The sequence below is a fragment of the Xenopus laevis genome, chromosome 1S (assembly GCF_017654675.1).
Source record: "Xenopus laevis strain J_2021 chromosome 1S, Xenopus_laevis_v10.1, whole genome shotgun sequence".
Taxonomy (NCBI): domain Eukaryota; kingdom Metazoa; phylum Chordata; class Amphibia; order Anura; family Pipidae; genus Xenopus; species Xenopus laevis.
The window spans coordinates 172,726,423-172,752,747 of NC_054372.1; the positions used below are offsets into that span (position 1 = coordinate 172,726,423).

General features: G+C 39.5%; 1 protein-coding gene across 1 annotated transcript in view; it reads left to right on the forward strand.

Annotated features, from left to right (window-relative positions):
• Positions 1-26,325, forward strand: part of sv2c.S (synaptic vesicle glycoprotein 2C S homeolog) — a 99,106-nt gene that overhangs the window by 14,008 nt on the left and 58,773 nt on the right. Inside the window, exon 2 of the mRNA XM_018244439.2 lies at positions 13,155-13,829. Within this exon, the coding sequence (XP_018099928.1) occupies positions 13,268-13,829 (562 nt within the window). The 5' untranslated portion in view covers positions 13,155-13,267. The remainder of the gene's footprint in view (positions 1-13,154; positions 13,830-26,325) is intronic.

Genomic DNA, 26,325 nt, shown 5'->3' on the forward strand with positions numbered 1-26,325 from the left:
AAAGTCTTTAAAAGAAGCGTTACCTTTAACAATAACTGCCAACTATAGGTCATCTATAATATGACATTATACTAAATTGTAAAAATGGTCTCATGTAGCAAAGCAAGGGCCATGTGCTGACACTGAGTATAATGCAGAGCTGCAGGATAAATGGTCACAGGAGCCAGCGCTGCAGGGAAGCACATGAGTCTGTGAAACAGATTAGCTGAAATTCATTAAACATTCCAATTCCCAGCGCACCAGGAATGCTTGGCCTATAGCTTGACATTACCATCCCTCAAGGCAACATATCTTTGTCCTACAATAAAAGGCTCCCACCTCAGGTACGCGGCTGCCCCTACGCAATTAGTGATCAGATCGCAAGCATAGTTAAAATGCTCAGTGGCAAAACAAGCTGGAGTAATGTTGTGTAGGAAACTCACAGCTTCTGCTTATATAGCTGCAGAACCACGTGCACAGAAAACTGTATCTTTAAACAGCTTTGGATTCCCATGTAAAGATGTTTATTAATTCTGTTGGAAACTGACCAGGCTATTCAGTTCTGTATCCTTCCCTGTATACTAGATACCATGACAGAAAATGAGATGCCCATCACTGAAAACAAGCTGTACAAATAAAAGAAAATATCAAAGGCAGAATGTTTAGAATTGTACAAATAAAAGAAAATATCAAAGGCAGAATGTGTAGAATTTTAAGGGTAAAATGCATTTGCTGGACAACTTTTAATACAGGTATGGGACCTGTTATCTGGAAACTAGTGATGCGCAAATTAATTCGCCTGCCATGAATTCACGACAATTCGCCTGTGTCAAAAAATTATAGGACGCGCATTGAACTTTAACGCCAGCGTCGAAAACGATTTTCACCATTTTTTCCGCAAATTTTTGACCGTTTCACCATTTTTTGGCGAAGTGAAACGGGAGAAACTCGCCCATCACTGCTGGAAACCCATTATCTGGAAAGTTCTGAGTTACAGGAAGGCCATCTCCCATAGACTCCATTATACCCAAAATAATCAAAATATTTATAAACGATTACCTTTTTCTCTGTAATAATAAATCAGCACTTTGTCCTTGACCCTAACTAAGATATAATTACAGTAGAATCCTCACTTTACGTTTTTCAGGGGACCAGGTACGTAAAGTTGTAACGGAAAGATCTGTTATCTGGAAAACCACAAACATTCTGGATAACAGATCCCATACCCATACCTTATTATAGAATAGCTTAAGTAATTTTTCATCTGGTCTTTATTTGTTATATTTTTACACTTTCTAAATAATTTGTCTTCCTTTTCTGCCTCTTATTAGCACTCAAATGTTCTGTGTGGTTTCAAATTTATTTTTATTGCTACTTGTTTTTCCTTATGTTTCTATTCAGTCCACCTATTATTTATAGTCCAGTCTCTCATTCAAGCCACTGCCTTGTAGCTAGCTAACCAAACAAACAGATACATGCTGAAATGCCAAAATGGAACAAAAATTATTTTAAAAAACACACAAAATGAAGATCAATTGCAAATTGCCGCAGAATATCACTGCCTACATTATACTAAAAGTTCAGAAAAAAATATGCACAATAAATGAGCAAAATGATCAGGATTCTGGCAAAAACATTTTTAACAATTCTGGCAAAAGTCATTGAAAAATGTCAGGAATATCAATCAAATAAAAATAGCTGGGGAAATACCAGGGAATTTTATGAATCACAAGTCAACCTCTAATAAATGAGCCCCGATTTCCCCCACGCTAAGCAAAAATCAGCAAGATTAGATCTGTCCAATAAGTTGAGCCATAAAGGACTAGACAATCCGTAGAACAGCAGTGTGTATTTACTAAGGCTAAGTGGGTACGGCTTACATTTTTTAAATCGTTTTTAGTGGTTGCTCTTACTTAATATGGGTGCATTGGGCAGTATTAATATAGTGAACGTGTTTCATGGAATACCACAATTCATAAAGTGCACTTTATTTTTTCTGTAACTTCTCTTTTTTCCCTCTGCCACCTGACAGCTCAATTTCAGCCCTCAGTGATTTCCAGCCAGCGGTTCTGGATGCCCAGAGGACATGTTCCATAAGGTCAATAAATATCATTGATTGGTAGGGCCTCTATGTACACAAATACAGGGAGTGATATCCCTCTTGTACAGAGACCCTGCGGCCAATTAAAAATGACTGTGGTGATTGTGTTATGATTGTGCTCTCTATTTTATAGGGAGGGTGGTTGCTAGACATATTTCCCTTTTTAGTCCTATATAATCCAGTTAATGCTAGATAAACCTGATCCACCCATAAAGGGCCTGCCAGAGTATCTAGAAGAAGATCTTGTCGCCCTCATGGGGCTCAGTGTGTGAAAATTCCAATTACCCCATTTTATTTCCACTACAAGCCTATGAAACATTTATATTATTGTAAGCCTATAGAAAAATGAGTGGCACCATTGCTCCAACCTATAGTTGTACTTCAATATGTGCCCTGGATGAAACCTTAATTCTCAGGGAGCAAGTCCTCACAACAGTGTTGGCAGGGTATAACATTGTAACAGTAAAACAATGGGCACCAGTGGTTCTTGCAACAGTAAATGAACTGATTTTTAACATAGATCCACATAGGAGACAACAATACAATACATAGCAGAGATATATAATATATATATATATATATATGTATATATATATATATATATATATATATATATATATATATATATATATATATATATATTGTATATTATATGATAAACACATACTCACAATGCAGACCAATTGCAGAGTCTTCCCTCTAATAGTGCCTTAGAGGGAAATGTCTGCCTACCCAGAGTTTCGCCTGTTTCCTCTGGGAACACTACTTATGGGATAACCAGGGGGGATCTATCTCAGTCCCTATTGCCCTGACTAAAGGTGGCCATACACGATAAGATCTGCTCGGTTGGCCAAACCAGTGGGTCTTTTCCCTAGAGCCAAACAATCAGATTGCAATGAAGGGAATGGTTGCCGGCGGGAAGAGACCCGCACCAACTAACCGATGTAGTCCTTGTTCACCAGAAAAATCAAACCTTCCCAATTGATATTTTGGTTAGATATCGATCTGGGAGACCTGTTGGAAGCCCCATACGCTAGCAGATAAGATGCCGAATTAGTCTAAAGGACCAATATCGGCATCTTAATCTGCCTGTGTATGGCCACCTTAACTAGGCAACGATGCCGTTGGGATTTAATCCCTTCTATTACTAAATATAGGTAGCCCTAATCTGTCTTTCTTTACTAGAGAGACTATTGTAGGATCAAGCTACCCCTGACTAATGATGGCTCCAGGGGAGGCTCTTGCAGAATCCACTGAAGTTACATGGCTCAGGCATTATATATTATAGCACACTGAAATCTAGTTACCTACCTGGCATAGCAATGAGTCATACTATGACCCAGGAAATGGGGAATTACTCCCTTCCTTTGACTCCCTTTGGGCATAACTTTTGGGGGAAATTAAATGGGAATAAATTTACCAGTCCCCCACACAATTTTCCTCCATTTAATTGCTGTAAGAGTGGGCGCTGGATGTCGACATTGCACACACATCAGTGTTGATTATACCTGCCTGTACTGCTTGTATATAGTGCCCAGGTCTCCAAATTTTATTCCCTTTATTGCTGTTTATGACAATTGTGTAATTACTATGATGCTGTCACGGCCGGCACCCAATACCAGAACAGATGCCAAGTACCCTGGTCTCGGCTCGACTTCACCAGTAGTGTGACCACCGTTGGGCTTCGGGAGGAGCCCTCAGCTTACTTGGGTGCCACCTGGACTTAACGAGGGGTACAAGGCAAGATGTTCTGGCTAGCAGAGGGGCACGGCCGGATAGCAAGAGTCTTTGGGCAGAAGGTCAAGGACAAGGCGTCAGGTGGAAACGGAACAGACTGGATCAGGACAGGCAGATAACAGACAGACTGGATAAGACAGAAGGATGGTCAGACAGGCAGGGTCGAGGAAGGCAGATATCAAGAATCGTCAGGCAGGCAAGGGTCAAACCGGGTAATCAAACAGATGGGGTCAGGCAGAAAGAGTAGTAGAGATGCAGGCAAAGGTCAGGATTCGGATATCAGAATAGTCAGGAACAGGCAGGGATCAAAAACCGGAATAACAGATACAAATTTCACAGGAACAGACAGCACAAGGCTTCAGGAACCACCAGAATCAAGATTCTATCACGGGCCCTGGCTGGGAGTAAGAATGGGCCTTAAATACCTCCAAATTTCGCGCCAAAACGTGCCCAATGCGCGCTGGCGTAATCGCGCCAGCGCGCCTGTACCTTTAAGAGGCGCGCCGCGCGCGCCCTAGAGAACCAAGATGGCGCCAGCGCTGGAGGCCGGAACAGGAGCACGGCGGTGTGGCGGCCGTCCACGCCGCCGCACCACTAGACCACCAGGTAATTTTATTACAGATGCCCCGATCTGCAACCTGTGCTTTTCCAGCTTATTAGTTATTTGTGATGAAGGAGTTGTAATTTCATTACAAATTCCAAGGCTTTCAGATTCCTGCCGTCAGCACTGACTGACATAAGGCATATGGGTTCAGTTGAGATGAGCAATTACCTTATCTGCTGGATGTCATTTGATTATTCCTAATTAAGACTGTGGTTGGCCTTCTTGGACAGAAAACAAATACAAGACACCAACAGAACAAATAATCTTGTAGGTGAGCAATCAGGAAAGAGACTCTTTGCCTGGCTCCTCTCTCAAGGGCAGCCATGGTGCTTCTTAGGTGGTCAAATTAAAATCAACAGAATGTTATTATCCAACAAAATATAATACAGTATGTGCTGTAGAGACCAGAAGCTATCAGCAAAGGAAAAATTATGTGCTATTTGGTTATTGAAATTTATTTTTATATTCCTTTTTGTCTATAAAAGTGTTGTGTTGTCAGCTTATTCCATGGACTGCAACTTTCATAAGAGGAGGCACAGCCCTTGAACCACATGAGTGCAACATCAGGAATTATGATGAAGTATGGCCACCTCAAGTATATATATATATAGTACAGGTATAGGATCAGTTATCCGGAAACCCGTTATCCAGAATGCTCCAAATTATGGAAAGGCCGTCTCCCATAGACTCCATTTTATTCAAATAATTCAAATATTTAAAAATGATTACTTTTTCCTCTGTAATAATAAAACAGTAGCTTGTACTTGATCCCAACTAAGATACAATTAATCCTTATTGGAGGCAAAACCAGACTATTTTTTTTGTTTGTTTAACATTTTATTTGTTATTTTTAGTAGACTTAAGGGATGGAGATCCAAATTACAGAAAGTCCTCTTGTCTGGAAAGCCCCAGGTTCTGAGCATTAAATATAAAGAAGATAAAGCAAAATGTAGAAAAGTTAGGACGCAATTTAATGATTATTGTGAATCTAGAGAACATTATTTCAGTGGAATCTACATGAATGAATAAGGTTTTATTATAGGCTCTACTTATTAGTGATGGGCGAATTTGCGCCGTTTTGCTTTGCTGAAAAATTCTAGAATTTCGCACGAAATTCGCAAAACGGCGAAAAATTTGCGAAATTGCAACGGCGCCTCGTTTTTTACGCCGGCGCCTGTTTTTTTGACCCGACGGCCGTTTTTTACGCTGGCGTCCGCGCGAATTCGCGCCTGGCGAATAAATTCGCCCATCACTACTGCTTATGTAACAATCCGTTTTGTATGTAATTTGTATATTTGATGTATAAACCCTTCTATAGTACAGTGCTGCATTGTATGTTAATAATAATAATCATCATATAAATATAGTATTCCTCTTGGTTTTTATGGCAGTTCCAATATATATAGATCAGAGCAAAACTGGGATAAATGTGGCTCTAGGGCAGAATTCCCTTCACTAAAACAACTTTACTGAACAATAAGCAGAAAATATAATGAACCTAAATCTGAGTTATAAATAGTGTATATTATATTTTAAAGCCATTATGGGCACATACGAATGGTCACAAGAAAATACTTTTGAAGCAGCAAGTATTATATAATATGCAACACACACATTAATATTCCTCCTAGACTCCTCCTCTATAAATAATATATGTTTATCATTTAAATAATTAATATTAAAAAAACAGGACACATCTTGAGCTCCAGGTTCTGTTACTGCTTTATATTAATGTCTGAGCCTCTTCATTAGAGGCAGTTTTGGGAATCCCACAACATTTAGCATCTCAGTCACTTTTCATTACCTTCACCGATTATGTCCCATGCAGTTCATAAAAAATTGTATTGGTTTAAGAGGTATAGAAAAGGAAAGGATCTAGAGGCCAAATGCAGCCTGCAGTCCTTCCTTGACCTACAGTAAGAGTATATGCAGCCCAGGAAGCCAATAAATATACGTATAAGTCATCAGTCCTTGACATTTTACTATTTAAGTCTGAGTCATTTATTCTATTAAGCCCACACACTTTAAATGAACTGGATAATGGCAAATCCTTTAATTAAAGTAAAGTGTAAATGCGTGTTCCTTCATGCATAAAGAACAGAATTCAGCTGACCTGATATTTAGCCTTTTAATGATCATCTTCTTTTTGCTTTCATCAGCATCTCCACCTCAGCATTCACACAATAAAAGAAAGGAGACCATATGTTCAGACTCTCCTGGATATCAATAGGAGGAACTAATCAGTTAGGCAGAATGGACAGTGAGAGAGTATGCATGGCATGATAAACCTTCTATAGCATTTTAGTAGTGCTAATATGAAGGGATTTGGTTCAAGCTGTATGTTTTTGAGAGTGTGGGTGCAAATCTGAGAAATATCTTGTGCATACAGATAAGCAATTGTGCTCACTTCAACAGGTCAAATATAATCTGATTACATTTTCATTCTCTAGGGTCCATTTACTAATGGTGAGAAGGGTGGAAAATGCATAAAAACTAAACCAATAGAAGCAAATGACTCACCTTTGTGAGCATAATTCCTTGCTCCCACCTTGCAAGGGACTGGGACATTACATTACTGCTGTCCTTTCTCTGCATCCTTTTTTTGGTAGGGTTAATATATTTCATTATATTATATTATATATTCCATTCATATTTATATATGACTCCTAAAATTCATCCCAGCTCAGTAAAACACTGTATCCATTCAGAAATTAGATTTTACTGGCCTAGTAGGTTATGTGTTATTCGATGTGACAAACGTGTTATTTAATGCTTACTGCCTGCTAGAGGATTGTGGGAGTCCATCAACAGCTGTATATCCTCAGGATAACTGTAAAGGCAACGCTGCTAAGGGAGTAAATATTTAGTGTAAGACCCAATTGTTGCAGAAGCATTTCATTAAAGAAGAGCTATGTGCAGAAACACTGGGTCAAACAAACACATAAATCAAAGTGAATTCTCTGATAAGCTTCTCTGCATTACTGTGATCCATTGCTACTTAGTCAGATGAGACGTGTCTGTATTTGTCGTTCAACTGAAAACTACATAGACACCAAGTAATGCTGAAAAACAATCTAATGAATTTTCTCCAAATTTGATGGAATCTGAGAATGGATATAGGTGTGTGAGCACACACATACACACATACACACTCACTCATTGGCTCCTTTTTGTATGTTTCTGTGGCCTACTAATTCACAAATGAACTGTTGTTGCTCCTATATGTTTCTATTTCACAGTCATTTAATTTACAGCTGGCTGGAAAAGATCTGGCATAGGATATTTGGTGAACTGACTTGTTGGAAAGGTGGCATTCTATGGTGGTGCCTCATTAAAAGTCCTCATACGGCTTGTTTTACTGTTGGTCAGGGGCGATCCCTACCCCTCTGCTGTACTGAGGTGACTTTCATTCTGCCGCCCCCCTCTTCCCCCCATGCTCACCGTTTCAGCTCCAGAGGGGGTCCACATCAGCAATGATGTGGCATAAATAGCCAGAAACATAATTCAAAAGGTGTGTCACATATTTAAATACACAGCCTGGGAAACAGGTGCCAAACCTATTATGGTAGGACTTTTAGCATTGATTTGGTGGAACTTGCTAAGCTCAGCTTGACAGTTTACTGGGCTGCACTTGCCCTACCAAGATTTTGGAGAGGTCTAACTAACTAAGGGCTGATGTACCTCACACAAAGTCATACATTCCTTGTCTTCCTTTTAAAATCAATACAGTGCTTGGAGGACCTCCTCTCTATTCCTATGAAAAGAGCACAAATACATTTACTTATTTTTTAGTATTACCCGCTCATTGTCTTAAGCAGGGGTCTGCAACCTTTTTTACCCATGAGCCACATTCAATTGTAAAAAGAGCTGGGGAACAGCATGAGCATTAAAAAAAAGGTCCATGGGGTGCCAAATAAGAGCTGTGATTTTGGTAGCCCCTATGTGCGCTGGCAGTCTAAGGGAGGGTCTGTTTGGCAGTTATTCTGGCTTTATGCAACCAAAACTTGCTTCCAAGCCATGAATTTAATAATAAGCACCTCCTTTGAGGCCACTGGGAGCAACAGCAAAGGGGTTGGTGAGCAACATGTTGCTCGAGCCACTGGTTGGGGATCACTGGTCTAAAAGTTATGGAGTCAGGGACTCTATTAAGGAAATGCTAGTGCACAACCTACTCAAACCTGCATCAACTTAGTATGGTCCTAGGGCCAGAGTGTTTATAAACAAGGAGGAATGGTGTGGATATCTGCTTCAAAAGAATAAAAATAAATATAAAAGTGCAGAAAGTAATATTGTGCTGTCTCGCTACATAAACCCCAGTCCAAAGGTTACCAAAAATGGAAAAAAAAAATGGAAAAAGGAGTAAGGAGGTCTGCAAACAATAATGTAGTAGGAAAAGTACATGTCCTAATAAACTTTTTTTTTTCTTTTGCTACTGCATTATTGTTTGCAGGTCTCCTTACTTTACAAATTTTTCCTTCTCTATTCCACTGGGGGATATAACTTTTCACCATAACCATCATATTACACTTGAACTTAAAGGGATACTGTCATGGGAAAAAAATTTTTTTTCAAAATGAATCAGTTAATAGTGCTGCTCCAGCAGAATTCTGCACTGAAATTCATTTCTCAAAACAGCAAACAGATTTTTTTATATTCAATTTTGAAATCTGACATGGGGCTAGACATATTGTCAATTTCCCAGCTGCCCCAAGTCATGTGACTTGTGCTCTGATAAACTTCAATCACTCTTTACTGCTGTACTGCAAGTTAAGGTGGCCATAGATGCACAGATCCGCTCATTTGGAGATGTTGCCAAACGAGCGGATCTTTCCCCGATATGCCATTAACAGGCATGGCTATATCTGGGGTAATCTGATTGTTCGGCCGTATGGCCAAACGATCAGATTACGATGTGCCATGGGCTCCGGCGGGATCGGTCGGGTCAAAATCAAACCTGACCAAAACCTGACCAAACGACCGATCTCCGCCGGACGAAAGATGTCGGCACACGCCACAGACGATCCGAAAATCGTACGAATCCTGTGCAGAATTCTGCTGGAGTAGCACTAGTAACTGATTCATTTGGAAAAAAACATGTTTTCCGATGACAGGATCCCTTTAAAGTCAAGTTTACAGTAAGTATGGCTTTTCAATACAGAAAAGAAACTACACAGGTTTCCTTATTCAATAAACATAAAAGTAGGGGCGCACTCCCATTGTGTAAAATTGTATCAGCACCTTCAATCAAAGAATCATATATTGCACTTTGAATTTAAGCAGAAAATGAATGTTAATCAATAAAGTCTTTTAAATCTGTTTCCCAATGCGTTTTGTCGCGTCCTGACTTTCTCATGGGAAAGTGTGGTGTGCTGTACAGCTTTAAATGGATTTGACTTTATTGATGAACAATCCTTTTCTGCTTAAATTGTAAGTGCAATATATGATTCTTTGATTGAAGGTGCTGATATCATTTTACTGATGGGAGCTCGCCCCTTCTTTTATGTTTATTTGTTGACTTTGCCTGCTTGGGACCAGCAGATTAAGAAGGCAGCACCCCACGTGGAACATTTGATGGAGTTTTGGATAATTTGAATTGAACCCTTGGAACATCGAACATTTGATTTTGACTTTTGGAGTATTTGGACTTTGTTATTCGTGTGCATTATTTGATTCTACACATAATTGCCTTTAACCAGTTAGCACCCCTTTCTCTCATCTGCATCTTTCTTAATTCAATGACACGTTAGTGTTGGTTGTACCAATTGCACTAGACTGGTCTGTCTCGTACTCATGAATGAACATAGGCATAAAGAAGAGGAAAAAGGTGTCTAAAATACTTTAAAATAAGGCAAACTGAGCTCAGTGACCTTATATTTTCAATGTACAAAGGCACCATGGGGGTGAATGTTGCATTATGGGTACAAACATTAAGGGGCCGATTCACTAAGGGTCGAATATCGAGAATTAATTAACCCTCGATATTCGACTAGGAATTAAAATCCTTCGACTTCGAATATCGAAGTCGAAGGATTTAGTGCAGATAGTTCGATCGAACGATCGAAGGATAATTCCTTTGATCAAAAAATGTTAGCCAAGCCTATGGGGACCTTCCCCATAGGCTAACATTGACTTCGGTAGCTTTTAGATGGCGAACTAGGGGGTCGAAGTTTTTTTTAAAGAGACAGTACTTCGACTATCGAATGGTCGAATAGTCGAACGATTTTTAGTTCGATTCCTTTGATTTTAAGTCGTAGTCGTAGTTGAAGGTCGAAGTAGCCCATTCCTCTGTAGCTTTCCTTCTCCTTTAAGGAGACTTTCTAACATGTTGCAATGATTTAAACACAGATTAATAATATGCGTATATAGAACTATATGCACTGTGGATTGGATAACCAACTGCCTCAGTGTCCCCTGTAATATGTTACACTTCCCAGACATACATGCAAATACCCTTCATAAGGGAGAAGGGAAAGCACATTACAGGATGACCTGGGCAAGTGTAGGTAACAAGGAGTATACTCTTCCTTAGAACTGCCATATGTGCAACATGTACAGTGACTATACATAATCTATTACTAATGTCATGCAGTTTTGTATGGGAATCTTATTTCCCCTTTATTTGACTTTAACATCATTTATAACAGAATGAGCCACACTTGCAATACAAAGAAATGTATTAACTTGATATAAGATTATTGTAATTAAACTGTGTCCCACTCATGTTTTGTTCACTTCATTAGATTATGGTTAATGTTTGAATTAATAAGAGGGATGCTGCAGCCGAGTATTATATCTGACTGGGTACAATAAGAAGCATCTAAATGAACTCCTTTAATCTGAGGCTAATCAGAAAGTCTTTTAATGTGGATTGAGTTTTGATTTGTTTTAAAGTATATGGAAGTGACTGATGTCTATGGGGTATATTTATCAAAGAGTGAAGTTAATAGTGAAGTTCAGCCACTAGAGTGAAATTCCGCCACTCTACATTCATTTCTATGGGATTTTTATAGGCGTATTTATCAAAGGGTGAACTTTCACTTTCACCCATTGATAAATACGCCTTTCAAAATCCCATAGAAATGAATGGAGAGCTGCAGAGTTACACTCTAGTGGCGGAACTTCACTCTTTGATAAATTTACCCCTATGTGTGTTTTCTATAGGGCACAAAATAGCCTGATTTTGACTTATTAGGGCTCATTTATAAAACCACGTTAAAGGTAGCCATACACAAGCTGATATAAGCTGCCAACAGACTAAATTGGCAGCTTATTGGGCAATGTATGGGGCCCTCCAACAGATAGATGTCTATCGGTCAGGTTTAAAAAATCTCGTTTGATTGAGGACCCCATAAATTCATTCATTGATGCAGTTCTCATACTGACAGCCCTGAATTCTTGACCTGGATCAGATCAGCCTGATATCGCCCACCTCAAGGTGGACATGCCTATGATTTTGACACGAAATGCGTAAGGCGTGAGATGATTGTTTAATGATTGTTTTCTACTTTTTAATCATTTGACTTTTGGGTCTCATCTCTGCATGTATGCCCATCCTATTAGGCCCAGAACTGCCCCTCTTAGGGCACCATCCACTGGGGACTTCAGCCCATTGTTTAGGAAATATCTCTCAGCTTTTTATGTTGTGACCTTTGCTGGAGTGCTGAGTGCAGAGGAGCCTTCATAAGATGCCAAGTGAAAGGTTCCAAAGCACCTTGTGTGGCTTATAAAGCTTTTAGTTGGGGTACAAGGTAGGGGGTGTGCATATGGATGTCCATGGGCCACCCAGCTCCATGCTCCATTCATGGAAGATAAATTTTAGCATCACATTCTCTGACAACCACAACTATTTACACCCCACATAAGCAAGGTTTATTGTGGAAAAAAGAACATGGTTCTTCAGCCTGAAGCAGTGCCGATAGTGCTAGCTGCATTAAATGGGGTTTAGACACCCCACCTTAGTTCTATGACATATTTGACGTATTCAGAGCCTTAGAGACATCCAGGCAAATTTACTTACCTCTGAAATTGCGCCAGCGACGGCTTCACTGAAATTGCAACACTTCGCCAGGTGTAGATTCGCCAGGGCAACGCTAATTCACAAAAATCCGAAGTTGCGTCCAGGGTACAGAACGCTTGCGAAGTTGCACTCTTTTTCAGCCTATCACCCTGTAAAAAGTAAAAGACGCCAGCATTTTCTGGGACTTAGAAAAATATTCAACTATTTTTGAACAAACTCCTATCTACTTTATTGCACTTCGCCTGGTCTGAACTGGCGAAGTAAACTCTGGCGCAAGTTCAGAAAAATCCGCATCTAAGTGAATTAGCGTAGTCATGTCCCTTCGCCAGAGCAGAAATTCGCCTGGCGTTAGGGATCGAATTACCGCTAGAGTCTATCTACTTCGCTAGCGAATTTATGCCAGGGACCCTTAGTAAATCGGCGAAGTGGCCAAATGACGTCACGCTGGCGAATTTTCTTCTTTAGCGAATTTGCCCCATGGTACTGTAAATAGGGTACAGTATTAGCATCTAACTGCATCTAAATTCACTGCATCTCAGTGGTGGTATGATAATTATCAATGCCTTTCAACAGGGCACTTTTTATGCAAAAACTTCTATGAGATTTATTCACATCATTCCATTTCCATGGGCAGCTTACACAATCTTTGTATTTCTTGAGCTTATGCACTAGCAATTGCCATAATGATTTTCTGATACATTTTTCCTTGATTTCAGATGTGCATATAATTCATCTTTATTTAAAAACGCTGAATAACAAAGGAGCAGTACGTTTTACACAAGCAACCGATTTCTATCGCCTCCGCAAAACTAATTGTGAAATTTAAACAATGGAAGATGCCTACAGAGATAGGACTTCATTAGTAAAAGGTGCTAAAGATATTGCCAAGGAAGCTAAGAGACACACAACAAGAAACACAAACAGAGCTGTGGATATAGAACAAGATGTCTATACACAACAGTCACACAACCAGTACCAAAATGAACAAGATGACAGATATTACTCGCAAGGAAATTATCAAGAAGATGTAAATGATGAGGAAGGTTCAAGTGATGCAACAGAAGGTCATGATGAAGATGATGAAATATATGAAGGAGAGTATCAAGGAATACCTGGGATGGGGCAAGGCAAAGATGGCAAGGTTGCTCGTGGTCAGCCTATCTCAGATGAGCGTGATTTAGAAACCGAAAGGAAAGCAGATGAAGAAGAGCTAGCACAACAGTATGAGCTAATCATTCAAGAATGTGGACATGGTCGTTTTCAGTGGACTCTCTTTTTTGTCCTTGGGATGGCACTGATGGCTGATGGGGTAGAGGTGTTTGTGGTTGGCTTTGTGTTGCCAAGTGCTGAAACAGATATGTGTATACCAAATTCAGGTTCTGGTTGGCTTGGTAAGTCTTTTTTACTTTATGCTTAATACAGTAAAACTTCAATTTTACATCCCATGATTATCAGTTTATCCACTTTTTACCCCTTTTTTTGTGGTCCTACAAACATAACATGGATAATGCATTTTCCTGATTTTATACCATTTTTTTCTGGTCCCTGAAAAACATAAAATAGTGGTTGTGCTGTATATGCAACATTTTCTTTTGTTACAATAATTCTCTTGCACATAGGGCATGACCAGATACACTGTAGATTATACTGTTTTCAGGTTGTTAGACATTAAACACAGCTGTATTGTGTTCCCCTCCCATCATTAATAATATTCCGTGCCTTGTAAGATACTTCATGTTATGTTTTTGGCATTTGTTTTAGAAATGTAAAAGAAGAAGTAGAAACTGTTTCACTTATAAAAGGTTATTCTGGTTTTGCATATTGATACTGTATACACAGGTGGGGGATGATTCCTTTTTAAGTAGGGCTTATATTACGAGGTACAACTGCCTGAATATTAAAATCGATGCACCAGGGATAGCAGCTTGTAGTTGACTTGGTCTGATGCTATAGGGTGCAGCAATCGGAAGTTTGAGAGGCTGTACTGCTGCAAATACCTTCCCTTCCCAAAATATTATGTCCAGCTTCTGCTACATTGTTTCAGGAGACAGACCAGCAGTACAGAGCAATTACATTTACAAGTAACTTTAAAACCTTACAAAAATGTAAATAAGGTATACTAGAAAGTTACTCAGAATTAAATTTGGTTTCAAAAATATTTTTGGGCAGAGTACCTTTTAAGGGCATGTAAAGGCATGTAAAGGCAAAAAAATAAAATCCCATTTTTACTTTCTTTAATGAAAAAGAAACCTATCTCCAATTACTGTTTTTATAAGAAACCTGACTGTATGCAGTGAAATTCTCACTTCATTTACTGCTGTGAATAGGAATTGTCAGACGGTCCCTAACTGCTAAGCAGGGAAACAATGATACTTATGAATAGCAGGGGGAGCCCCCGCCTTACTTCCCAGCCATGCAGAACTCAAGCAGCTTTTTATGACGATCCCTAAGCAGCCCAGACCACACTGAGCATGTGCACAGTCTTAGTCTTGCAAAGATGTTTAACAAAAGTTACAAGATGGTGACCCCCTGTAGCCAACTTTGAAAGCATAAATTATTTTTTTGATTAGACTTGTGGTGCAGTAATTTCATGTTTATATATAGTATACAAAATACAGCATTTTTAGCCTTATTCTATTTTAGATTTTTAAATGAAAAAAACAGACCAAACTAGAATTCCCAATTTGAACTTACTTATTAAAAAAGCACAATGAAATCAGCAAAAACCCAAATCATATGATTTTTTCTGAGTTTTTTCCTGCATCGCTCAATTTTTTGGGGTCTTTTCCTGAAAAGCCAGAATTTTTCAGGATTTTTGCTTGAAAAGCCCAAAACAGCAGCATTAGACTTTAAGAAATTTCAAAAAAATTAGAGTTTAAAAAAAAAAAAATAGCCTGACCAGACTTTAGTAAATAGCCCCCTGAATGTTTGTTTTATCAGTTTTTATTAGGATAGCGATAATAACATGCTTTAAGGGCACTTGGCATTGAAAATGTTTTTAAAAATGCAACCTGCAGACGTTATGCTGCCTGAATCGGCAGGGAACTCCCAGTGTGGGCCAACATGTTCTGTTACATGCATGTGCATTACAATTGAGAACATAGCACTGTATCTCTCAGTATTTGTATGCAATTTGTATATATAATGTATGCTGTACATTGTACAGCCCTGCTGAATATGTTGGCACGTTATATGCTAATAATAATAACAATATAACATGGTTACCTACTAGGTTCAACTTATCTATTGCCCCATCTATGATAGAGTCAGGCACATTTTCATTCACATGCATAGAAATATAATGCATATGAATCCCACTTACATAAATCAGATATATGTTTTTTTTTTATTTTTCTGTTTATAACATTAGCATTCCCCCTACCAAACAAAATGTTGTACATGCCAAATACTCACGCAGGCATCACAGACGGATATATTTAGGCAGTTACAATGCACTTCGGAGAAAGGTACAGGCTTTTGATCAGTAACTTCTTTATAATGGGAGTGGAAATGAAGCTATGAAGCAAGCAGTGAATAAATGAATAAATTAATCATGTATCCCACGCCGTATCCGGAACACAGAAGTGTCTGTTTGGATGCAGCCAAACAACAGCACTTATGTGCAGACAAAAAAATATATTTTAGGTGTTATTCTAATATAGAATTAAAAGGTACAAGAGGGTTTAGTGCCAATAGGAAGGTAAGTACTTTCTGCAGGGAAGGCAAAAAGATGCCCACAGGATGGGTTACATTGGCAGTACGAACAAAAGTTTTCTACCCAAATGACATTATCATTTTACACTAGTTAGGATAATTGCAGACAGGACAGAAATTTAGCTTGGCAGGTTGGCGACAAACTCCTCCAAATTGACTCTCTTTCCTTTCCATTAAATTCACAGGTCCAGATGATTGCCATGGAAATGGGGGGCAATGCAGAGTGTTTTGTCACTACTGTCTTCCATTACCAATATACACAGCTCTGAGCCGTAAAGGCCATAATCCATCCTTATTTGTAAAGCTGCTTTAAGTAATTACGTGCAGACAGAATGCAAAACACAATAATATTCTGTGAGTTGCTACAGTAGATAACAGAAAAGAGTATGAAAACAAAAAAATTAATTTTGTAAAGTGCCTGAGGCTCACAAGGTGCATAAGTGTTTATTCGCTAAGCATTAGTGCAAGAAGCATATGTAAATATACAATATTACTTTTACGCTAACTTATTATATTCAATAAAACAGATCAAAACTTTATTTTACATTCAGATTCAATATGCTGAGCTGTCAACTCCCCCTATTTTATCTCCCGGTCTCCCGTCACTTTCATGCATTCCCCCCGATTTCTGATGATTTCACACGATTTGCAAGAAAAATCTGAAGTGCGCATGTGCAAACTATTTCAGTGATGTTAGTGGATCTGTATCTGTGGCTTCAGGAGAGGTTCTGCGCATGTGTGTCATGTCGTTTCCGGTTATGGCACTTCATGTTACGTCACAGACCCGGATATTTTTGACGGTGCGCACAAATCTCCCGATGTACATTAAAGGTTAAAGCTCTGAATATGGCAATATACTATATGTCACTAAGATGTACTATGGCACATCTTAAACATATATTTACTGTAGATGGCAACAGACTGCACTGATTTCTGTGCAGCCATGTACTATGAATATAAATGTAGCTCTGCAACAAATGTAGCACAGATTTCCTTCCTTGTGGTGCTACAGGAGTCCTGTGTCTCCGCTACAGGGGAGAGAAGGTACACCATGATATGGTTTCACCCAGGGTCAGGAGAGACTGGACTGTGATACTCGGTATTTCACCAGCCTAACCTTTAAAGGCTAAGGTTGGGGAGGGTATTACAAATTTACCGGCAATGTAGCTGCTGGTACATTTGTGATCACCAGTCAAACTGCTCCCAGCCTGCCTCTTAGGGTTGCCACATGTCCGGTTTTGAACCGGACAGTCAGGTTTTTACACCTGCTGTCCAGTTTGAAAATACCTGCCCGGTTTTCAGAAAACCAGTCAAGCCTGTTACCTGCTTTACCGGTTGTTGTGGCCAATCACGGCTGCAACATCACAGGCCCGCCCCTTCGCATCACAAGCCTGCCCCTTTATGTCACTGGCCTGCCCCTTCATGTCACTGGCCCCGCCTCTGATGTCATGGGTACCGCCCCCTGCCCAGATTCCGATTGTAGGAAAGGTGGCAACCCTACTGCCTCTGATCCACCCCCAGCCAGGCCCTTTCTAGCCAAAATACTCACCGATTCCACACTCCTTGGCTTGGCCCCACCCCCTCAATGGCATGATCCCGCCCCTGTGACATCACTGTTCCGCCCATTTACATCACATTTCTCTTTCTCGTGTAACTGCTTGGCCCGTAAAGTTTTTCCAAAAAGGTGGAAACCCGAGTGATACCCCTCGCTGAGAACTTCCCTGAGCCGCAATTGCACACACAGATTAAAGGTTTGCATGCTTCAGATGGTTTTATGTCTGAGCTGCTGGAGGGGATCCCCATTTATATGGCAGTGGGGGGGGGGAATCCCCACTTATGTGGCAGTTTCTTCAGAGTCCTGACAAGGACTCCCTTTGGCTTTCCATGCCCTGAGAAGAGCATGTTCAGGGCCTGATTTACATAGCGAGCGCCCCATACCGGAGCAATAAGGATTAGCAAATGGGAAATTAAATTAATGATTGTATCTGCAGAGCATCCCTAATGTTTTTGAACCAATGTGGGTGTGATTGGGCAGCATGCCGTCCCCTAAAATCCTGCTGCTCTAGGCCCGGGCCTTTCCATAAATCTGGGCCTGAGCATGCTTTGTTTTTCAGAGCCCTGACATGGACCCCCCTTTCCTTCTGCACCCTAAATAGAGCATGGTCCCTTACTGACTTTACACACACACACACTTCTCTCTGGGATCTTGCAGCAACTTGCTTTCACTTTGCTGCTTCTCTTTCTCAGCACTTCCTGTGCAGCATTTCCTTCCTGTCAGCTCACAGCGACTCTCCTCCCCCTCCTTGCACAGAACAACACAAATGAAAGAATATACACGACTCTTATACATAAATATAATAAATGCCAAATAATTATGCTGCATACAGGCTCATTTATGGATGAAAGAAAGTAAACCAGACACTACTAAGCTGAAAGTTTTACAAGTAAGGCTGATGTAATTTCCAGTGTTCAGCTCAAAAGTGACAAATGAAGCAATCCTTTAGACGCAAATGTACTATTGCATCTATTGACGCAGAGAGCTGAGGGTGCTCTCACCTGGTCCAGAGGTGGCAGTAGCTCCAGGGTTCCTCTGTGTAGATTTGATAGATTTGGCTGGACTACTTTGGACTAGTCAGCGTTTAGGCCTAGGGATCAGGAATCAGATGAATGAGCCAGTGCAATTCTCCACAAATGGCCTAATTAATTCTTCCCCTTCTAGGGCTCCATAAATGAGCCAATAAGCTGCCAACTCAGCACAAAGGGGCCAAGTGGACAGCTAAAATTATTTAGGCTGCCCCTGAACAGGAGCATCTGTGGCATGCTGTATTAAATCAACATATGTCACTTGGGGGCATATTTATCAAAGGTCGAAGTTAAAAAAAATTCGAACTTCGAATTCAAAAAGACCAATCGAATGGAGGTCGAAGTTTTTTTGGGGTCGAAGTGGGCCAAATTCGTATGATCGTACTTCGATTCAAATTTTTTTTAACTTTGACCTTCGATCTCCCAAACTCCCCCAATTGCCTCCATACAGGTTGTAGGAGGTCCCCCATAGGCTAAAACAGCACTTCGGCAGCTTTTAGGTGGCGAATGGTCGAAGTTTTAAAAAGACAGTACTTAAAAAAAATTTGACCTTCGAATTTCCACGTTTTTTCAAATTCGAATCGAAGTATGACTATTGCCTAGTCGAAGTACACGAAAAATAGCTCAAAATTTTTTTCAGTTCGAAATTTCACCTTGAAGTGTATTTTGAAGGAGGCAAGTTATAATCCCTGCTTCATTGTTAAAAAACAACTTTCCCACCAATCAAGCACTTGAATTGCCTTGGGTTTGTCCCACATATATGTTTCTTATACATTGTACCAAAAATAAATTGCCCTATTAAAAAAAAAAACCAAGGTTCTCTCCATTGTTTTTTTGTCACCATATATTCACCTTTCCCTGTAAGGCTCTATCATTTGTTTCCTATTCTCCACTTTATTTTTCATTGTGTACAATATGTCTATGTGGCTGCTATTAAACCTTGATTGATAAATCTACAGTGGGAGCACTTATTTTGTGGCAGCAGTGAACTGCTTGAGGATTGGCTTTGTGGCAGTGACTGCCAATCCTTTACAGCCTAATAACAACATATTGGTTGATTATATCAGTATGCACTTAAATCCCCACATCACATAGGGACATTCTTCCTGCTAAATAGGTGAATGGTATGATAACATCTGTGCAATTTATAATGTAATATGGTTCTGTTAGAGATGTTTTCTGTGTGCTTATTCAATATTTATTAGAAAAGTTTCTCACATTCCTAATAAAGCACTGAAGGCCACTGGGAAGAGAACTGCCATAGGTGTTTGTTACTGGAAATACATAAATCTATGTTTCATTGCAAATATTACCAGTTTCTGTATATTTACTGTACTATACTGTATACGACTGAGATCTAGGATTCAAGGGAAAATCAATATTTTTCTTTTTGTTTGAGTTCTTTATGCTTGAGTCCAATGCCTAGCCCAATTCACTTCATATAGTCTGTACTTGTATTGGGGAGGTCCCACTGTTAACTGCTGCTTTGGAGATGTTTGCTATATCCACTGTTCCTTGTAGCTGAGAGTTAAGGAGACAAGTGAAATCACACAGGACTGTATGGCAGGGCACTATCAGACAATTATACTGTATGTTTACACCTTTCTTACCAAAGTGAGAGAATATTTATTGGAAAGAGGGTTCCCTAAACAAGTGCTATGGTACTATGACCTGGGTGATTAGATATACAGATCACTTGAGATCTCAAAAAATGTCCAAATCTTAAATTAATAATCCTACAGATTTGAGGGTACCTTGTGGATTGACATCAACATAAACAATGTTTTAGAATATGATACAGAATTATATGAGCCTTGGAAAAAGGCAAAGTACTGTCCTGAATAATTTTCCTGATGTCTCTCTCTGATTCAAATGCTGTGCCTGTCAATGCTTATTGCCCCACAAAAGTTTATTAGATTAGGCCAGTCTGCCACAGGGAGTAACATAGTTTGCGCCAGTTCAAGTAAACCAACAGAACCAAATGGCAGCCATTTTGAAAGTAAACATGTTATTGTTTGTTATGGGTTATTAGAACTGGAACCAAACATATCCATTACCCTATAAAACTCATTTTTACATATCCCAGGGTTATAATGACACCTTAGGGTTACCCTCGGCTTAGGGGAAGTGATGTAAATTGTCAGAGCAGGTATTGGCTTCCACTACAGTTAGCTGCCAATCAAATGGAGAGGTGGGTGGAGCGGCTCATGGGGCGCTAATTAAGTCACTAGTTTGAGGGTATCAATGGCTGGCATACTTTTACCAAAACATTTTGTTGCCAGTGATCCACTGACCAGATTAATCTGAAAATGTCCAATAATATAAAATGTCACTATACTGTTGTAATTGATGCAACTGTCATTTTATGTAACGTTACTATGAATACTCTCAACCAGGCTGCCTCTTAATATAACCAATTCTTTGTAGGCTCTGAAATGTGTATTATTCCAATTGTATTGTGTTTGATAATATACAACATCCATTGTATTAATCTAAATTGTACACAATCAGATTTTTAATTGTGGTGCTGTATACAGTATGTAAGTGCCTATAGCATACCTCCCAACTGTCCCGTTTTTAGAGGGACAGTCTCTCTTTTGACAGCTCAACCCGCAGTTCCTCGTTTGCACTGGAAAGTCCTGTTTTTCTCTGCACTGAACAGCCAGAAAAAGAAACAAAGTTTCTAATTTAATTGACTTTTAGCAGAGAGCCCAGAACAGCGACAGCTGCATATAAGATACTTTTGTAACAATTTTCGAGATAAGCAAATAAGTAATTGTAACAATATGAGATAACAGGTCCCTTGGGAAATGTTACACTCACAGCTTAAAGGGCAATTCACCTTCATTAGCAAAACTGTAATAACTGGAAAAAAAACAGAAATATGTTGAAACTTGTAAAATTTTGTCAAATTTTGTAAAATGAACATATTAATAAGGGGGTGTGGCCACAAAAATGGGCATGGTCAAAAACAAATGTTGCCACGTGTAGCAACTGAACTTTTTTGGCCCTCTTTTTGTTTCCAAAATGTTGGGAGGTATGCTATAGGTGCTACTAACAGCACAGGGTCATCAAATCTTATTCTCTGCTCCGAAAGCATTTACCCTACACACATTTATTATATTGTATTAGAATAAATTAAAGAAAGTTCTCTTTACTTCCATGGTCCGAGTGTACAAATGATATGTACTAGGTCTCTGAAAACACATAAGCTTATATATCATTTTGCAAAGGGCGTGAGCAATTGATTTTTTTACAGTTCATTAATGATAATGAAGCCTTAGTGATTTCTGGGAATAAAATAGCTTCTTTAATGTAGGGTAGTTTGTATGAGAATTATCCTTAAAGCCATACAATTTTTTTTGGAGGTTTATTTTAATGTACTTTGTGATAAATCCTAGCTGTGGCAAAACAACATGAAAAATGGTTAGTTTCTAGTCTGTGTGTTGTTTGAGGCTGACAATCTGTATTCTTTAGACATCTGTCCAATATCCAGTGATACACTTCAGCATATCGAGACTCTCGAGAAAGGTTTACAGGGGCACTTCATTCCTGGCTGGCAGATGTCCCCTGTCGGATCAGTATTTCCCACTATCCCCTGAGGTCAGATGTGTCGGCTTAGTGATGGTTCCGGCTGAACGGCCCAGACAGACAGCTACATCCTTCAGCAGAACTTCTCCTGAGCTCTGTTTGACAGGGCAATGTTCATTTATAGCAGAAGAGAATGTAAATGACATGCTGAAAGTATGTTAGTCCTCCATGAATATGCACCATTCAGCATTCCCTCGTACATGTGGAAAATCATAATTATGTGCTCACTATAAAACCAGTGTAAAAATATGCATTAAACAGGAGGGAGTAACAGCAGGGCTCTTCTTAATTATATTCCCGTGCTATTATTTATTTAAAGTTGTACCAATAAACCTGTAGTTGAGGTGGTAGCACCATGTTCGGAGATACATTTTTAACAAGAGAAAACTCAAATTTCTTTGTTTTTTTGTGCCTAAAACTGCTGCAGGGTGGCCACTGCTACCTTTTGGAATGCCAAAGTTCTGCAGGATTTCCCATTGGGTCTATCCAATGACAGTTTCTATCAGTCCTTTCCTATTTACACCACAGGTCTATATACAGCAGTGATCCCCAACCAGTAGCTCGTGAGCAATATGTTGCTCTCCAAACCCTTGGATGTTGCTCCCAGTGGCCTCAAAGCAGGTCCTTTTGAATTCCAGGCTCGGAGGCAAGTTTTGGTTGCATTAAAACCAGGTGTACTGCCAAACAGAGCCTCAATGTAGGTTGACAATCCACATAGGGGCTACCAAATGGCCAATCACAGCCCTTATTTGGCACCCCAAGAACATTTTTATGCTAGCGTTGCTCCCCAACTCCTTTTACTTCTGAATGTTGCTCACGGGTTCAAAAGGTTGGGGATCCCTGATATACAGTAACACCTATTATATTAGAATACTGTCTAACAGCTATTTGATGTGAGAGTGGGGCCTCCATGTCATCTGTCCTTTATGCTTTATGTTTTTCTTTGATGTTGGGAACCCAGGACAAGGAATTTAAGGTTATTACAAATATCAGTCTTTTGTATAAAGAAGATCTCATGGCTGCTATTCAATTGCTGTCTATTCAAGGTTTTTTTTTTTAGCACTGACACGTGATAAGTGGTACTGCAAGTGGCAAATTATCCATTCAGTAGCCTTAGGGGGGTTATGTAATAAAGTACACTAAATTTGCCCAGGAGCAGTAACCCATAACAACCAATCAGCAGGTAGCATTTGTTGGTCACATGTTTAAAAGCAAACATCTTATTGGTTGCTATAAGTTACTGCTCCTGGGAAAACTTAGTGCCTTTTATTATATATGGGGCTTAATGTTTAAACATAAGAAGTGGAAGGCTTCTCATTTTTACTATTTAATCTTCTTGTGCTTGGGGCACCAATTTTAGCTTTAATGCTTTGTTGGACATGATATATATTTCTCTAAACATCTGTATACAGTGCTGTGAAAAAATAGCAGCACTATATAATAACTATCCCATACTATTTATGTATTATCAGCATTTCTTTAATGCTGCTGTAAATGACAAGAGAGGACCAATTGGAAAGCAGGATAGCCCTGTTATACAGAGCTTTCTACACATTTTTTACACATTATTCTACACATAAGTCCCCATTATATTTTACAAAGCACGTAGGGGTTCAAGTATGCCATTTTTATTACACTGATTTGCCTTTGTCTGTCCCCGACCAATACAGTTCCAGTGCTTGTGGTATAGGATATCTTTCCATACCTTCTTCTCCAAACTGAACAAGTCTTCATGTCATTTACAATAATGGGCTTAGTACAGGTAACCACAGTCTCTGGAATTCTTCCCTTTGGTCCGACTCAAAAAACCCGTTTCTCCTCGGGTAGAAATTCAGTTATCAATGGTCCGTATGAGTCAGCGCTAAACAGAAGCTTAGGGAATAAGATGTAGCAAGAAGATCATCTAAGGGGCTTATTTATCAAAGGTCGAAGGTCGAAGTTAAAAAAACTTCGAATTCAAAAAGAAGGTAGAAGTTTTTTTGGGGTAGAAGTGGGACGAATTCGGCCTACTTCGAATCATACAATCGTACTTCGATTCGAAGTTTTTTAACTTCGACCTTCGATCTCCCTAACTCCCCCAATTGCCTCCATACAGGTTGTTGGAGGTCCCCCATAGGCTAAAACAGCACTTCGGCAGCTTTTAGGTGGCGAATGGTCGAAGTTTTAAAGAGACAGTACTTCAAAAAAATTTGACCTTCGAATTTCGACGTTTTTTTCAAATTCAAATCGAAGTATGACTATTCCCTAGTAGAAGTACACAACAAATAGCTTGAAATAGCTTTAAATTCGAAGTTTTTCACTTCTAAACATCACCTCAACCTTTGATAAATCCCTAAGTGTAGTGAGTTTTTCAATTATTGCAGTAAGCTAAACGCTTGTGAGTAACCACCCATAAGCACACCTAAGGTGATCTATATAAAGTATAATGTACATCGTATGGTAATAGTGGGCAATTGTTGAACTGCAATAACTGAAAAACTCACTACACTTGGGGGCACATTTACTCAGTTCGAGTGAAGGAATAGAATAAAAAAAACTTCGAATTTCGAATGTTTTTTTGGCTACTTCGACCATCAAATTGGCTTCTTCGACCTTCGACTACGACTTCGACTTCGAATCCAACGATTCGAACTAAAAATCATTCGACTATTCGACCATTCGATAGTCGAAGTACTGTCTCTTTAAAAAAAACTTCGACCCCCTACTTCAATATCTAAAACCTACCGAACCTCAATGTTAGCCTATGGGGAAGGTCCCCAATAGGCTTTGCAAGCTTTTTTTGGTTGAAGAAAAATCGTTCGATCGATGGATTAAAATCGAACGAATTGCGGTAAATACTTTGACTTCGATATTCGAAGTCGAAGGATTTACCTTCGGCAGTCGAATATCAAGGGTTAATTAACCCTCGATATTCGACCATACGTAAATCTGCCCCTTGGATTATCTTCTTGCTACATCTTATTCCCTAAACTTCTGTTTAGTGCTGACTCATTTAAAATAATAGTTATTTAGAAAGTTAAAGTTATTTTGTTCATGCCATAAAACCAGGAAATCAGCTCAGTAAGAGTATCTGTTATAGCTATAGGTATAATTGGGACTAGAAGGTTCCAGGAATGCCTTAATATGCACCAAAACCCCCTGTCTTTCCTCACAACCCTGAATCTTTTCCCTTCTGGAACCTGTGAGATGCCTCCCCAGAGCCATAGCCACTTGACCATTTGGAAGGTGTCAGGATAGAGGCTAGTACAATGCAATAGAGCACTGTGACTACTGCAAGACAAAATTAACCCTGCGTCTAGGACAGTTCTTTTGATGTTAAGGTCAGTGTTTTTAGACATCAGTTAGTAAATGTTATTTGACTTGCACTGAATTATGCCAGAAAAACAGGTACCACCAGTCCACTGGTGTTTACAGTGATAAATGGGGTCATTTACTTATTCCCAGGGTGCAAGTGCTAAAGCACTATGGGGTGCAAAAACATGTCCCTTATGCTCCTGAGGGAATGTTGCACTCTGTGCCCAGCACACTTTTCGATTCCTTGACTTGCATGTCTGAAGTGGAAGGGGGGTTCATACCTGCCTTCCTTCTGCTCCACCTCACTAAAATTAGTGCAGCCAGCCAGCACTGTATTCATGGGGAAATTGGCTCTCCAAAAAATGATGGACACACCTGCAGCAATTTCTAAAGAGCAAAATATAATGTGGAAAGTACAAAAAATAGCCACAATGGGCTTTTTTGCACTTGGTACACTGTATTTTATTAGCTCTATGAGCCCTGTGGAATCTAGGATGCATAAAATTTGAGGAGAATGGCCATCAGACGAGGCTGACAAGCAAAACACCAAACCTTTTATCTCATCCTTATTTTATTATAGACCTGGGAATTTGGGATCTGAGAATATAGCTAGGTCTTTGGGGGTACAGCTCTTTGATTGGTATTTGAGGAACCCCCCACCTCAACTGTTCAGCTCCAACTCAGTGACCTGCCACTGCAGAATCT